The following is a 17,056-nucleotide window of genomic DNA, read 5'->3' as shown; positions in this document are numbered from 1 at the left end:
CCTTTCTTCATTCTTCTCATGCTCAGTTGAGGGTTTTAGTCCTCTGAACCTGCACAGTCAGTGGTAGAAACAAACTTCCTGTCAGGCAGGAGGAAGCTTGGTGGCTTCATTTGCTGGTGTTCACTCACACTCTCCTCTCAGGAATGCAGGAACTGGTCTTTACTAACCCTCGAAAGCCTAGCCCAGCCCGGAGTATTGAAATGCAGAGTTACTTATCTCCCTAGTGACAGCTGGGCTGCTTGACAAGGATTGGAGACAGTCAAGAGAAACTTTATGGTTAAGTCTTCTGGTAGTGGAAGCAAGCCATGCACCTGCAGGTAAGCGCAAGGGAGCTTCTGCTTTCCTTTGCAGAAATGATTTGCTTTTCTACTATAAGTCAGAGAAATACATAGTTTGAGCACCAGCAGCTGTATTTGCGTCGTATGACATGCAGGCATACAGACTGAATTGCAGCCTTTGTCTCAACCTTGTTTTCCTTCCTTTTTGTGTGATTTGCTCACAGCGGACCAGGCTGCTCTTGCGATACACACTTTCTAAATCTTGTACTAACTAGGAGGCGGGAAAGCCCAGTACAGCTCCGTGTGTCTCAAGTTGTGTTCTTTATGGCATATAGGCTTGAATGTTGTGTCCTGCTGTTCTTTGATCTTGAGAGGGAATAAGAAGACATCAGATATTAGACCACAGTCGAAGCAATTTGTTAGAAGATGTGGAGCCTGAATTGTCTCAATGGAGCCAGCTTCATGTGACATTGATTCTTCCCGTAACCTGCATTTGGAAATGTGGTGGAAGTGAAAAGTGCAAAGGCAAGCAAATTACCTGTGGAGTTATCTATCAAAATGTCCCACACAGTGACTTTCACCTTTCAAGACCTTGAGAACGGAGATCCTGCCAGGTGAGTGTGGTTCTTTTTAAAATAAGCACATTTTTTTTAAAAAGTGTATAACAACTTTATTCATTCCTGCCTTAGAAAAGGAAAGCTTGTCATTAGATGATTAAAGTACTTCCAAAGTAGGTACAAAGCTGAAAATTAGCAGGTATTGATTTCAAAGCAAACTCCTTTTAAAAAGCCTGAAATATATTGAATTATCAGAATACTAAAAGTAGAATTCTTGTTAGCATAAAGCATGGGAAGGAATGTTGGTGTGCGGGAGTTTTGTTGCCTGTTTATGAAAATTGGAGAGAGGAGTTTCCAGTAAGAGATATAAATCATTATCACCATTGAAAAAAAAAGTTAATGGACTATTTATATGCACTGACGATGTTACCTAGTTTGATAATGAATTTTTTGCAAGAAAATCACCAAGCTCAGAGAGTACCAAGGACCCCAAAATTCAACTCTACTATCGGAACTATTTATAATCTCCAACGTAGATCCGTTGGAATAAGTGGGTAATGCATAAATTGCCCTACCATGATTTCAGTTATTCTCAGAATAGTCTACAGTGTTAGGAAAATATTAGTCATAGCTTCTAAATGTTTTGAGTATTGCTGCCTTAGATCTGACCTTAAGACGTATGAAACATATTTTATCCATTATTGAACCATATTGTACTAAGATCCACAAATTACTATTACCAGTAATAGAATTTTTAGCCACAGAGATCAAAAGTACAGTATTTATATATTAAAAATTCTGGAAGAGATGGTGATTGATTCATTCTACCTCAATATTATATTGGTAGATAATCATCATTTCCCCAGACTTAGAACAGAACAAACCAGAAAAGTATACAGCTATGTAATAAAGATTTACAGAATTTGGATGGAAATATGTCAACATTTTGATTAAATTAGAAAAAAATGGAACAATAAAATGCAATTATTAAAGCGCTAAAATATATGATGCTGCAATTAATCTCTGTTATAAAACTACTTTCCAAGATGTAATAATCAAGACTTTGTTATTTGTTTGTAGTTTATTGTTTAAACATATAAGGCTTTAGTTTCACACTCATTATGTAGATCTCGTGGGTTCCCATTAGTAGATGCTTACATAAGGCTCTGAAAGCCCTGAGGGGAAGTCTTTGTAAACCAGATTTGATCACCTGGTTGGTTATTCTCCATTCATTTTATGCATTCTGCCTGTGTCTTAGACTCTGCCGTGGTTTGCTATAAAGAACTGTAACGTTCTAGTATGTCCCATGTGAAGTTGGTGAGATGTTAGACGCTGTTGTTTTAGGGATCCTGTTAATTAAACAGTTGGGCAGAACGGTTCTCTGTTCCCCACAGCCAAGAACCAAGTCCATATGATGAAGGGGCCGTGCATGATTCCTTCCACCAGCTAATTAAGGAGCAGAGCAGTTTGGCTGAACAAGAGTTGGTGGAGATGCAAGATCTGACTAACAGGAGCAAAGGTGAGACAAGCCACATCTATATATCACAGAGACTTCCTGATGATTAACAGGGATAGTCAATTTGTAAATAAATAGTTGGGGTAAAGGAGAAAGATGCGTAACTTTTAAGTGGTATTTCCTGTTTTTCTTCACAATGTGAAAACCTGATGTTACTCGCAGCTTTTAACTTAACAAAATATGGATGAAGAGATGTTTCTAGAAAGCATTTTCTTTCTTTTCAATCATTGTATCTCTGTTCAACTAACACCTATAGATAAACAAAAATCCTTGGCTTATTAACTACATTTAACAAGCCAGCTCACAGTAAAAAGTAGGGTGAAAAACAAATGCATGATCTCATTTTATCCTCATAACCACCCTGTATAGGAGATTGGCTTCAGAAGCAGTGATAGCTCCCCAATACATTTATAGCCAGCATGGATTTTAATTTGAAGCTTCTTGGGCCAAACCATGTCTACTTTCAAAGGTTGGTGAGTTCAGTCTCAATAAACTTCCAATTCTTTTAAGATGTACAACAGAAATACCACTAACTGATTCTCCATTAATCTAATGGGTTCCTAGATGCTATGGAAACAAGTAGCCCATCCTTATGAGCTTTTTAAGGACATACAACAGATTTCAGAAAAAGCCCAGGATTTCATTGCCTACATAGCAGAGGATTTATCTTTTTTAAAAGTTTGTGCTCCTGCTGGATGAAATGCCATGTTCCCAAGTCCTCCAATACCTGTTGCTATACTTCTGGGTTTTTTTTTCTACCTAGCATTTTCCCGCAATGTAATAACAGAATTATATAGCTCTAGTTCTATTTATGAAAATGGTACTGGTGGCAGTTGTAGTAATATTAACAACCTCTTTCACAAGAATAACATGATACTAGATAAGATAACTGAAAGGGCATTGGAGATAGAGGTGAGCCTGTAGACCACGGGTCAGCAACCCGTGGCTCTGGAGCCGCATGCAGTTTTTCAGAGACACAGAGAGGCACTTGAGCCTCCCTTCTCTCTCTCTCTCTCTCTCTCTCTCTCTCTCTCTGTGTGTGTGTGTGTGTGTGTGTGTGTGTGTGTGTGTGTGTAAGTATGTAAAAAAGAGAGTGTCCTCACGCTGTTCTCCAAGAAGCTGACAAGCTTATTGGGCAGGGCTCCTGCCTTTGCTGCGTCTCCACAGGAAGCAGCAGAAAGCAGCATCTCTCAAGGGCAGGAGAGCCAGCCCAAAAAAAATATGTGTCAGCTTGTCCGAGAACAGTGTGAAGCCAGCTTGCCAGGTGAGCAGAAGATCAGAGAGAGGGAGAGAGAAAGGGGGAGAGAGGGAGAGAGAGAGAGAGAAAAAAACCTCATGCACAGTAGCCTCTATTTCTTTTAAATTAAACTCTTCAAGCTCCCTCCCTTTTGTGTGTGCACGCGTGTGCACGTGAGAGTTTTACAGCTCCCAGTGTTTTTTTTCCTCTGGGAAACAGGTCCAAGTGGCTGTTTGAGTATTTTTTTTTAAAATTCCATTTATATCCCGCCCTTCTCCGAAGACTCAGGGCGGCTTACAAGCTTAGCAGTAGCCTTCATTCTATGTATATGCCTGCTTGTTAGGGCTTTCACACACACCCCCCAAGCGGCATTATTACAAAGTCAGCTTATTGCCCCCAATCTGGGTCCTCATTTGACCTACCTCGGAAGGATGGAAGGCTGAGTCAACCTTGAGCCTGGTGGGACTTAAGGTTTTAAGGTTTTAAGGTTTTGAGCCTGGTGGGACTTAAGGATTTAAGGTTGCCGACCCCTGCTATAGACAGTGGTAGGCCAGATTAGAACCAGAGGACTAATCAAGATGTGGGATCTATGAGTGAGTAAGAACCAGGGCTACAGGGGGATCCCACCATCTAGGAAGAACTCAGCCAACAAAGAAAACTTTGTTATCTTCTTTTTTTGACCTTTGGGATCCAGTGGCTCAGCAAGAGAGCTGGGTCAGGATTGGGCATGAACACATTTTACTGAGAATATTTTTGCTTGGTAGCATTAAAGGATTATTTGCCAGTGGAAGAGGTCGGCATAAAATGGCACAAAACTGTATCTTTGATCTGCCACAGAATGAATCTTTGCCGGAAGAGACAGAATGATAGATAGTCCTTGTTTAATAACTGCCTCTTTTCATGACCATTTGCAGTTACAGTGGTGATGAGAAAGTAACTTTGCAACCAAAGCTTGCATTTATGACGCTTGTAAGTCTGAAAATCAAAAAAAAAAAGCTGAAGTAAGATCATAAGCGCGGTTTCATTTAGCAACCACTTTGCTAAATGCCTGACTTACTAGTCCCAACTGTGCTAGCTAAATGAGGTCTACCTGTTGCCCCAAAGGAGCCATTCTCTGCCTCTTTGGTCTGCTCTACTTCCCATGCCACTCCTGGGAAAAGAAGCTGGAGCAAGAGATGAGACCTGCCCCTTCTTTTACCATGGTGCCACATGGAAGCAGCCTTATGCTGGATTGCTTGACCTGATGCACAAGCACATCTACCTAGCCGGACCCATGGATCAGCCATGGTAGCATAGTGGTTAGGATGCAGTACTGCAGGCAAACTCTGGTCACCACGAAGAGTTCGATCCTGGCCGGTTCAAGGCTGACTCAGCCTTCCATCCTTCCGAGGTGGGTAAAATAAAGACCCAGATTGTTGCGGGCAATAGGCTGACTCTGTAAACTGCTTAGAGAGGGCTATAAAGCACTATGAAGCGGTATATAAGTCTAAGTGCTATTGCTGTCAGGTACTGCTGTGCCTGCTCTGTGAGACCTATGCAAGGAGTTGAATTCTAGCTGTGGGGTGGCTAAAGAGTAACTTTTCTCCCACCTTCACCCTAACAGTTTTCCAGTGCCAGATAGTTCCTTCCTAGGATGGGAGAATTGGTGGCTAAAGAGTTATTGTCATTCTACCAGTGTTGCTGGCTTGGAGATCTGCTGCTAGATCGGGCTGGTTGGCAAAAGAAGAGAGAGAGAGATGGCTCTTTGGCACAGGGGGAGAGTCCTGATCCTCCTACTGCCAAAGGCAGATAGCCCTGAAAAACAATGGGCAGAGAAGGAAGAAGGGGGCATGTCTGCAGCAGGCTCCAGTGGCCAATCAGAACAATTGCCAGCTCTAAGTTTCCTCAGTGCAATGTGCTGCAGATCATTTGACGGTGTGTCAGAAAGTTGCAAACACCTCTTTAAAAATGGAAGAGGAAAGGTAAACATAGGTTGTCTTCCTGGTGGATCAGGAATGACTTGAAGATGAAATATAGAATAACAGAGTTGGAAGCTCTTGAGTTCAATCCCTCACTCAAGCAGGAGACCCTGTGCCATTCCAGATAAATGGTTGTCCAATCTCTTCTTAAAAACCTCCAGAGACCCACCACTTCCAGAGGCAGTCTGTTCCACTGGCTAAAGACCACATTTTTTGTCCATGTCTTCCTGAAATCACCAAGGCATCTTCCTGCCATGGTCAGCAGACTATGTGGAAAAATCCTGAGAAACCTCTATCTGCATTTCAGTGGTTCATTTCATGGGGCAGCTGCATTCAAACAGCTGAAACAGAACACAAATGATTCATATGTCCATTATGACAGTGAATGTTAGGATATTATTCTCCTCTCAATCAAAAGCTTAGAATATTATTTTCCTCCCCTTCAAAAAGAACTCATTTCTGTGATTCGTTTAAAGTGTTGATGAGACTTAGAGGCTCTGCACTAGACTTTTTTCGTGCTGTGTTTGTATTTTGAGCTCTAGTGGGGAAGTGGTTAAAGTGCACTATTGTAGGCTAACTCTGCCCACTCTGTTTGATCCTGACGGGGCTCAAGGTTGACTTTGCCTTCCATCCTTTTGAGTTTAGTAAAATGAGACTCAAATTGTTGGGAACAATATGCTGACATTGAAAACTGCCCAGAGAAGCTGTAAAGCTCTATGATGTGGTATATGAGTCTAAGTGCTTGCTAAGAATTTTACCTACAGTTGCTATAGAGCTGATTTTGAGCATTTCAGTCTTACTTGTGAACCTTGGATATGGAGTCTTTTGTTTTTTCTCAAAGACAACTGCCTATACACAACTGCATTGTTTATTGTCCTGTAAACAAAAGGGAACGACTTAGTCCACCTGGTAATCTGTCATGTTATAAATATTCGCTGTAGGAAACAGTAAAATAAATTTAGAATGAATGTCTAAGTTGTAAAATGCTCAGGAAAAATATTACGCTCATTTGGGGAATGGGCACAAAAGGAAGAAGAAGGGAAGATGTGGAGATTCCAGCTTTGACAGGACAACTCATAGCAACTTGGCAATCTGGGGTTTTTCTTTTTTCTCCAGAAAATCTGGTTCCTCCCTCTGATCGGACTGGAGCTTGGAACCCAGATGCACAGCTGGTAGAGCACCCTGATTTCTCCTCCACCACATTGCGCATCCTTGCCAAAATGCCCAGCCGGACTATTGGTGAGATGTGATGCTCCCCTGTAGCCCCAGCCTACTTCTTTTGAAGAAGAATTTCAGGATAGGGCATGTGAAATGTGGGAATTAGCGTAGAGGGCAATCTTTTCCTCCCCTCCATAGTGATGGTCTTCCCTTTTGTTTGCAGGGCACAGCAGAGGAGCCATCCTGTCCCAGTATTACAACTGCACTGCCAGACGCCGGCGTCGGAGCAACCGTGCTCCTCTCCAGGAAGTCTCCCGTTCAGCACGGCCTAGTTTTCGACAGCTGTCTCTAGAGTTGGAGTCCAGTTACAGAGAAGAAGACTGTAAGTTGACTAAAACAGTAGGAAGATGCCTGCTAAACAGAAAAGCAGTGCAAGAAAAATAGAAGTGTGTATTTAACTTATCGTGCAGCTATTACGAGAATCATAGAGAAATCATCTTGATCATTCTCAGTATGTGATCCAGCCATCCAGGTGTTATAATTGCTCAGTGCTTCTCACGATATAGTGACAAAGTGTTACAACATGTCCTGCTCGGTGGAGCAGCTAGTCATCTTTGTCTGATTTTGCAAACCCAAGCAGGGTTTGACCTCATTGGGACTTAGATGGGCAAATGCTAGAAAGCGAAGTTAGGAAGTATTCTGGGAGAGGGAAATTGGGAATGTATCCATGAAGTCCTGAAGAGTCAAACTTGGATTTGGGGGAGGCCATCATAATATTCCTCACTCAAAGAGACGGAACAATGGACCCTTCCAGAAGACCTGGGAATACTCTCGCTCTCTTATTTAACCTGTGAAGACGACTTTGTCAGGGTTCTTTTCTTGGTCAGGCTTTGCCATGAAAGGCCACAATATGTATGCTTCTATTACAGAAAGTTCTGTTTCATTTTTCACTTTCCTATACCTTTAAAAAAAAAAGATGATCCCAATCAAAAGTGGAGGAAGGAAAGCAACCTTTTTCTTTTCTATAATCAAAATGTCTGCACGGGAGATGCAGTTGGGCTGCCTGACCTCTGATCACCTCTGCACTTCCTCCGTAGCCAAGTATATTTTGCTGGTCAAAGAACTCCAGAACCTGCCGGTACATCAACGGAATCACATGCTGCAGATGATGCCTCTAAGCTTGGCTGAGAAGCGCAGACTCAGGTTAGTGCCTTTAAGCCTTGTTAGGGTACTGGTCATAAGATGCTTTTGGAGAAGAGAGTCTACCTCACTGCTCTTTCTCCCCAAAACAACTTTTGCTATGTTTTAAGTTCACTTCTCTCTCTCTCTCCCTCCCTCTCTCTCTCTCTCTCTCTCTCCCTCTCCCTCTCCCTCTCCCCCTCCCCCCTCCCCACCTCTCTTACAGGCAGGATTCAAGTGGGCATTCAGGCACCTTGAAGAAACCCAAGCCAACGGGTCGCTTGTCTTACTGCAGCTGGATTAAATACCACATCCTAATAGTAAGCCATGTACCCCACTTGACTTTTGTTGTGGCAGGTGAGAAATAAGCAGACTCGGAGGACTTTCTGTGTCTTTCTCACATTGCTATGAGAAAGGATGCGTTCACTGGAGCCTTTCTGTGAAATTTGTGACTATTTAAAGAGTTGGGAAAAGTACTCTGGAAGGTCTTTTTGTCAATTCCTGATATACTTATCAAGAAGGCATCGTCAACTTTTAGGAGGATCTTTCTAGGTTACTGCACTGAATATGAAGCAGTGGGTTTACTGTTTGCCAAATTATGGTGAACGGGATGGGGAAAGTGGCTTTTGGTTCAAACAGACCCAGCAAAGCAGGCTAGAACTTTTGGGAAAATAGGAAAAAGGACTGCTGTGCTTTTCTTGCCAAGAAACATAACTTGCCAAGCAAATGGAAATAATTCCTACTTGGAGGCACGGGATGTTTCTTCGCTCCAAGTGGAAGCTGCAAATCTTTCTCTTCAGCAACAGTTTTTTATAGCACAAGAGGGAGACGAGGAAGAAGTATGGCATTCCCTTTGACATGAGTTCAACAATCTGAGTTCCTGGAAGACATCTCTTTCCATATATTTTAATGTTTTTGCTAATAGTGTTCTGGGCTTGAGAAGGAGTCAGTTACCACAAATTTCTATTGTGCTAAATGTTGTTTCAAACGTTTGTGTTTTTTTTTTGCAATACTCCTTCAAGTAGGTAATTGCAATCCCTATTTCTTTTATGACACAATAAGACTGAGAGAGTCTCATAAGACTGGGGTGACATGTTTAACATTTCTGATACACGTTGGACTATACCAGGGGTAGGCAACCTCGGCTCTTTTATGACTCATGGACTTCAACTCCCAGCATAGCTGACTCAGGAATTCTGGGAGTTGAAGTCCATGAGTCATAAAAGAGCCGAGGTTGCCTACCCCTGGATTATACTGTTATCTTGTGGCAAATAAACGGGATTGGATGGTTATTCCAAATTCGTCATCCTGCCATGTTTTCACCTGAAGTTGACCCTATTGTATCCTATTTTTCTTCCAGGGCTTCCGGAATCTTTGGTACAATCTGCTGTCCTTCATTCCTGTTCTCCAGCCCTGGCATTATTCCCTCAAGGAGATCAGCGGCCGCTTTGGCTCTAGTATCCTCTCCTATTTCCAATTCCTTAGGACGTTGCTCTTCTTCAATCTCTTTATGTTCCTGATCCTGCTGGTCTTTGTAGTTGTTGTGCAGGCTGCATTCCCTTCTGTCATACCTAACAGTGTGGCCTTCACAGGGTTTGATCTCTTGACTGGAGCAGTGAGTATTCCTGAAATCCAATAGCCTTCCTTTACTAATAGAATTAAGAGAGTGTATTATACGGACGTGTTTCCCTCTAATCCAGGGGTGTCAAACTGGTGGCCCACGGGCCGGATGCATCACGCACAGGCCATGCCCACCCTGGCTCCACAGAGGCAAAAAATACTGCGATACGTCTCAATACATCATGTGACACGATCGAATTTGACACCTGTGCTCCTATCCTTTCAATTGCACAGCAATGTTTGCTTAGCCCTTGAAAAGAGGGTTAGAAATCCAGACAAAGCCTGATTCCTGCACTGTGAGACAGCATGGGAAAAATATAAGCTATTAATATCTGTCCATTTTGACTTTGATTTTCAGTTCATAATCTTTTACCAGAGTCAAATTTAGCTTGCCAATCTAACAGATTAGAATATTGTCACAGTAAACTACGCACCTATTGACTTTTAGTCTGTAGCAGCATGTCTGGATGGTTGATAGATGCCTGTTCACTCCCAGTGCTTCTACTTTTAGTCTATACTCTGGAAATGTGAACTTGTTCCAGAAACGAAAGAACAGTGTTTGGAACAGCCCAAGGAGTATAGGTTACTCCTATGTGATGTTGTCATCTATGTAAGACCATTTCCATGAATAATCTGTGGCTGTGATTTTAATAAAGAGTGTAATATTTCAGTGTTGTTACAGCCAGGGCCATCTTCTTCAGGAAAGGATAACCTTCCAAAGGATTGACAATAATTTCTTTTCTTCACAGGGCTACTTCAGTCACACACTGATGTATTATGGCTACTACAGTAATTTCACACTTAATGCCCCTGATGCTAATAACACCCATTACAGGCAACACGTGGGTAGCCAGATGTCCTACAATATGCCTCTGGCCTACCTCTTTGTTACCGGAAGCGCATTCTTTGGAACCTGCTTTCTCTTGATCTACAGGTAAGATGAGATGCCTACTCTCTCCCCTTTGCATAGGAGCCCAGCTGCTCCTTCCTTTTCTGCCTGGGATAAGACCAGCCTTCTGCATTTAATGTGTACTTGCATCCTGTTAGGTATATGTCTGTGGCCTAACTGGTTGGGTTGGCAATATATACTACGATTGTATCATTGTTATAGAACTGTAATGTATCACTTTAACTATGTAATGCATTGCATCATACCTTCTAATGATTGGCCAGCGCTGTTTCCTACGGCCATAAGAGGGAGCTAGAGACATAGCTTCTCTCTCTCTGTTACGTTCACTCTCGCTTGCTGTTACTTGCTGTTTATCGTGGTTTGTGGGTTTACTACTGTTTTGCTAAACCTGTAGAACTGTGTTTGACTTATGGACTGGTAAGAAGACTTGTTATCTACTATCTTTTCATTACTCGTGTATGACCTGGACTGTTTTTTTCCTGGACTGTGCTATTGTCTTATCCCACAAGTAAAACTTTTGTACACACCTCAGTGTATCTGTGTGGCTGCTGTGTAAACTTAACTACTCTCAGTATCCTCTTTTTGTGCAAGCTCTCTTTCGCTCAAGAGTTGCTCTGCTCATCCTTGTCACATCCCTTTCAGATAAAATTTAAATAAACATTGTTTTTATCATTAGCCCAAGTGGTTTCCTCCTACTTCTCCGTATTTATTTTTCTTGGTGATTCTCAGCACCTGGGAGAGGAAGCTCTGCTGCTCACCCAGAGTTTTGTATTTCAAGAGCCCTGGCATCTGGGCCAAGAGCAAAGGATGGTAGGACAACTTGGAGGAATCAGACTGATATATAGAATTGCCACTAAGAAAAAAAAAAGAAATGGTTACTCAGAAATCAGCCTCACTGAGTTTGTGGGAGGTCTTATTTCTGCAACATAGGGTTATATTGCAACTCTTGTATAATTTACACAAATTATTTGAACGTAAATATTGTAGATCGGTTCAAAACAATTTCAGACTTCTTAATGTGATCATTTAAAACAGATTTAAATAATTAAATAGCTTGACCGCCATCATTTTCAAATACCATTATTTTTTTCTGAGAAATGATCTGATGTCAAATACTCTAGCATTATTCCTGTTTCCCGGAATATACACCTATTTTATCTTTTCCAGTGCTCTTAGCAATCTTACCTCAGGTAATTTACTCAAATTTATAGTGTTAAGCTTATCTACACTCTGACATAGGCATACCTGCCTATTAAATACCATGAAAGTTGCTTACAGCCCTGCCAGTCTTTCAACCAGATGGTTAATTCCATGCTTGCAGCTAACAGAGTGATTGCAAAGGCTGTTCCTTGGAGAACAGTTTAAAACTGATGTTTGTCTAACCAGCAGATTCTTATGGCTTTTTTCCCCCCTCATAGTATGTCTCACTCCTTTGGGGAAAGTTACCGTGTAGGCAGTGCATCAAGTAACCTGGCAGTCAAAGTCTTCTGTTCCTGGGATTACAAAATGATTCAGAAACGCTCAATCCAACTCCAGAGTGAAAACATTCGCACGCATTTGAAGGTAAGTCCTGAATAGAGCTATGTAGTCTGTGAAAATGCAAGAACTAAATTAACTGGGAAATAAAATCACCAATCTTAGTGAAAGAGAGAATAGAAATGAGAAGTTGCAGGTTTATTTGAGAGTGCATTTGAAAGAAATGCTGCAGCCTTTTAATGCTGAATACATCTAAATCTTCATTTTCACCAATCTTTCTGCAAGTAGGTTAGCCAGTAGCTGTCAATTCCGACGGCCATCTTGCCTGCTGCTACAGCCCTAGTGTGCAAAACAAGGAAGAAGGGGACTAATTCCCAACTTCCTATTATATTCTTCGGCTGAATGCTTACAGTTTTTCAAATTATGTTTTAACTGAATGCTTGTGCTATTTTTTTTCTTTCCCCTATGGCTAACTACCTCAAATATGCTAGCAACAGTACCACAGCTTGTGGTGCCTAAAATGTTTATTGCCCCTCGTGATACAGGGCAATGTAGAGAACAAGAATCAAACCTACTGCCCTGAACCTAATGATGTTTTCTCTCTCAACAAGTTCGTACTATAGTAAGGACAAAGGCATTCTGTCTGCAAGAAATAAATATGTGTAGTGCATTTTACAGGGGGACAAGAGAAAAACGCAGCAGCTTGTATGTACCACTGTGCGTCTTAATTCTGAAACTGTAGACAGAGTGAGTAATTTGCAGCTTTTGGTCTCTGCAAGCAGTCAAATCAGTCCTTTGGCAGGGACTTATCTGTGCCTTCCTTCCTTGGCAGGTACAGAGAGAGGGAGAAGGGGTGCAACTGCTAGTGATATGTCACTGACTAAACAGAGTAGATTTTACTCCATGGAAATTTGATCCATGGAAATGGTGATACCGGCAACAGCAATGACAAAAATTTCCCATCTTATCTGTTTAGCAACAGAAGAGAGGACATGGCCAGAATAGGAAACCTGGCTTATTCATACTTGGTGGGAAAGAATTCTCAGAGCTGTAGTACTGAGCATCTGGAGAGATGTAAATTGCATCCAAGATAAGACATTATGTTCTCGGGAGGTTTCAATGTAATTCGCCTGAAACTTCTCTTTTCCTGTAATTGCCTATTTTTGTTTACCTCACATTCCCACTTAAAGCCCACTGTTCAATTTTGAAGCTCTAGTAGACCAAAATGCACATCACAAATAAATTTGGAGTTCTTAGGTATGATTAGAAAGGCATTGACTTTTCTAGCCTGCTCTATCTATCTTTTGTGGTAAAATACATGGGAAAGTCCAATTGCAGGAAAATTCCACTTAGGGTTCACCATGAACTCATAGAGCAAAATGGACATCGCCAACAAATTTGGAGTGCTTGGGTATGGTTAGGAGGGCACTGACTTTTCTATGCTCCCCTATTTATGTTTCCTGGTAAAATACATGGGAAAATCCCATAGGAGGAAAATTCCACTTAGGGTTAGGGTTAGGTCACCATGAACTCATAGAGCAAAATGGACATCGCCAACAAATTCAGAGTGCTTGGATATGGTTAGAAGAGGATTTTCCCATGTAGTTTACCATGAAAGATAGATAGGGCACCCTAGAAAAGTCAGTGCCCTCCTAACCCTATCCAAGCACTCTGAATTTGTTGGTGATGTCCATTTTCCTCTATCAGTTCATGGTGACCTAACGCTAATCCTAACTAGACGTTTCCTTGAATGGGATGTTCCCATTTATTTTACCAGGAAACATAAATAGGGCAGTCTAGAAAAGTCAGTGCCCTCCTAATCATACCCTAGCACTCCGAATTTGTTGGCAATGTTCATTTTGCTGTGCGAGTTCATGATGACGTAACCTTAACCCTAAGTCTGTGGTGGCGAACTTATGGTATGCATGCCACATGTGGTGCTCATTGCCCGCTCTGTGGGCACGCCCACCATCGCCCCAGTCCTAGGCTATAAAACTCAACTGAGTTTTATAAAATTTGCTTTAGGTCTCCGCCGTCGTGTTCAAAAAAAAAAATTCAATCAATCGGTTTCAATTTCTCGCGGGGAAAAAAATGATCTTGCAAAGTTGGAATTTATTGACTGAACTTTTTAGTCCCACCCAGTCTTCTGTTACCTCTGCAGCCACGCCCACCCAATGGGCCATGCCCACCCGGCACCCAATGATACATAAGTGATTTTGTTGCAGTTTGGGCACTCGGTTTGCCATCAATGCTCTGGTCCCTCTCCAGAGATATACTTCACATAAAATCAGCTGACTTCTTTCATTGAGAATGTACTTATGTGTAAGACATAACCGTATTGTTTCACTTTCATTATTGAGTCACATGCTTAATCCCTTTTAATCATGAACTGAATGCTCTCTCCCTCCCTCCCTCTCCTTCTTTCTCCCTCTTTGTATACATATCCTGTTTTTCCTCTCATTTTTTTCAGGAGTGTCTGGCTGAGCAGAGGCTGGAATCCTGTTTAAGCTTTTCTAAGAAGCTGCAGGAACTCGTAGTCTTGCTGGTGGCCTGGACTGCATCCCTGAGCACTGTTGTGGGCACTGCCATTGGTATCCACTACTTTTCTGAATATGTACACCAGGTATGTCAGCAAATAGGGTCCTGTTCAGATACCTGCTCCTGCTTCCTGGGAGAGAATCATGAGAATGAGATCATTTTCTGAGCTCATACAATAAATCAAGGCTCAAGAGTGGCAGCCTCTGAGAAAATAGGCAAGATGATGGTTGTAGCATGCAACGTACAAAGGGGCAAGACTTCAGTTGCATAGCTGCAACTGCTATCTTGCCTGTTTTTATCCTTCCTGGAGGATGCCACTGCTCAGGACATTTATACCAATAGCAGTAAGGCTTGGATTCATGCATTTATATACTGCCATAGGCACCTAGCAGAAAATCTTGCCAAAACAAAACAAAACTGCAGGGACTTATCCAGGCAGTCTTTGAAAATAAGACACAATTAAACTGAAGAAAAAATAATAATAAAAAAGTTGATCTATTGTCAGAAAGCTCCTATTATTGGACAGATTACAAATGTAATTTATACATCAGAGAAGAAAATAAATAGATGTAATAGTGTGTAGGTTATTATAGACTGATCTTTCCCAGGCTTGCATTTTCCAGGCATATTGTTTTATTGTTCCTATCCAGTGGTTTTTTTTTTTAAAAAAGAGGTGCTGGAACTCAGAGGTGCTGTCACTGGGAGTGATGCCAGTTGTAATAGATGGTTATAGGTTCAAAATAGTTTTCAAGAGTGTACAAAAGATACTATTTTTTTTCTAGCATCAGCTAAATTAGACATATTACATTGAGAAAAATGTTTGTCGTTTCTTTCCTGTTACCTTTATTAATTTCATTGCAGAGATGTTAACATAGGAAATAGATTATTTTGTAATTTAATTTTACCTTCCAAAAGACAGAAGCAGATGAAAAATGTGAGGTTCTTTCCTGTTGGCTTTTTTGAATTAGCTGTTTTAGATTCTAAAAGTTTAGTTCCTAAAGAAGTAACCTTGTAAATAATTTTAATGTCCTCCTCTAGTGCAGGGTAGGCAACCTTGGCTCTTTTATCACTCAAGGACTTCAACTCCCAGAATTCCTGAGCCAGCATGGCTCAGCTTGGAAACCTCTCTCTTTCCCCTCAGTGTGGCTGGCTCAGGATTTCTGGGAGTTGAAGTCCACGAGTCATAAAAAATAGCCAAGATTGCCTACTCCTAAAGCCAATAGAGGGAGCGTGGTTGGTTTTTTTTTACAAAAAAAAAAGGTGCTGGAACGCCATTCTGAGGGAAAAAAAGCCCTGTTCCTATCACACTCAGCCAACATTTCATGTTTGACCGATGGGAATTGTAAATAGAGAACAAATGCTGTGGTTATCACTAATGATACCTGGCTTCTATAAAATAACCATTCATGTGAATAAAAAATAACTTTTCAGCAGAAATGTAATTGGGGCCAAGAGCATTGAGCTACCTTCAGCCATCTTAACTGCAGTAAAAGAAGCTTCTTTTCCAAGATGGCTGTTTTCAACAAGCAGTAGTTCTTCCGTCATTGTGGAATTTTTGCACACACTCTGCTAACTAATTACAATGGCCCAACTTGTCTACTGGGATTTGAGCAAAAGTTCAGTTTGAGGGAAACTCTACATGTTCCATACCAACAGTTCCATTGCACTAAATATGGACATGCTGGTATGCCTGGTGGTTTCATGCGTTCTTTGGGCGTGTAATGCATTGAATAGCCAGGCAACATGATACACTCACTGGTTAAGATGGTAGACATGAACTAGGGTAACCGTATGTCAAATCTCTACTCAGTCATGGAGCTCATTGGGTGATATTGAGCCAATCACCTTAGCCTGTCCCAATTTGCTTATGGTGTGGTTGTGGGGAAGCTAGTTTGTCTAATGGTTAATGCACTGGGCTAGAAAGCAGGAGTTTGTGAGTTCAAGTCCCACCTTAGCAATGCAAGCCAGCTGGATGATCTTGGGCCAATCACTCTGTCTCAACCCAACTCACCTCATAGAGTTGTTGTTGTGGGGAACATAGGAGGAAGAAGGTGTGTTGGATATGTTTGCTGCCTTGCGTTATTTGTAAAAATAATGAAGGTGGGGTGCAGATAAAGAATAATGGCATCAGGGAAGACTCTTTCTATGCTGTCTTGATTTCCTAGTGAAAAAGTGGAATATAAATGCAATGTGAATGATTTCCTCCTCAGGTTCTGCACGGGGAGCTTTTGAAAAACAGCCATGCTGGGAAAGAGTTGTTGCTCCTGGCCCTGCCTCTGGTTGTGTCTCTCATTAACTTGCTCATGCCATATTTTTACAATCTCCTGGCTGCGTGGGAGAAACAGGAATCTCCAGTACTGGAGGTGTACGTTGCCATTAGCAGGTAATGCAAATCTCACAGCTGAAATGCAGAGTGGACTGGGCTCAACTGCATCCCATTATTGCAATATTATTAGCCATTTATAAAAGGGACTTAAAAGCCATTTCACCAGCAGTATTGCACAGGAAGAGTTCAGCCCTCAATGTCTTTCTTTTCCATTCCCCATAAAACCAATTGTGCAGACCACAAGCATGTGATAGGACAAGAAAGGCAAACTGCTTGCTGAAGTGAGATAAATCATGGTATACG

General features: G+C 41.6%; 1 protein-coding gene across 4 annotated transcripts in view; it reads left to right on the top strand.

Annotated features, from left to right (window-relative positions):
* TMC6 (transmembrane channel like 6) overlaps positions 1-17,056 on the top strand; it is a 41,640-nt gene that overhangs the window by 7,242 nt on the left and 17,342 nt on the right. For 2 of the 4 annotated variants that reach the window (XM_083353013.1, XM_083353011.1), the window contains exons 2-12: positions 614-892; positions 2,230-2,354; positions 6,663-6,785; positions 6,928-7,086; positions 7,802-7,907; positions 8,110-8,203; positions 9,244-9,498; positions 10,253-10,437; positions 11,832-11,976; positions 14,360-14,512; positions 16,638-16,810. In XM_083353013.1, the coding sequence (XP_083209139.1) occupies positions 837-892; positions 2,230-2,354; positions 6,663-6,785; positions 6,928-7,086; positions 7,802-7,907; positions 8,110-8,203; positions 9,244-9,498; positions 10,253-10,437; positions 11,832-11,976; positions 14,360-14,512; positions 16,638-16,810 (1,574 nt within the window). In that variant the 5' untranslated portion in view covers positions 614-836. Of the gene's footprint in view, positions 1-150; positions 318-613; positions 893-2,229; positions 2,355-6,662; positions 6,786-6,927; positions 7,087-7,801; positions 7,908-8,109; positions 8,204-9,243; positions 9,499-10,252; positions 10,438-11,831; positions 11,977-14,359; positions 14,513-16,637; positions 16,811-17,056 lie in introns of those variants that run through there. The other 2 variants (XM_083353012.1, XM_083353014.1) reach the window with 2 other exon arrangements.

The sequence above is a fragment of the Vipera ursinii genome (genome assembly GCF_947247035.1).
Source record: "Vipera ursinii genome assembly, chromosome: 2".
In the NCBI taxonomy this organism is placed as follows: Eukaryota; Metazoa; Chordata; class Lepidosauria; order Squamata; family Viperidae; genus Vipera; species Vipera ursinii.
Note: the sequence above shows the minus strand (reverse complement) of the source record. Positions and strands in the feature narration are given on the sequence as shown.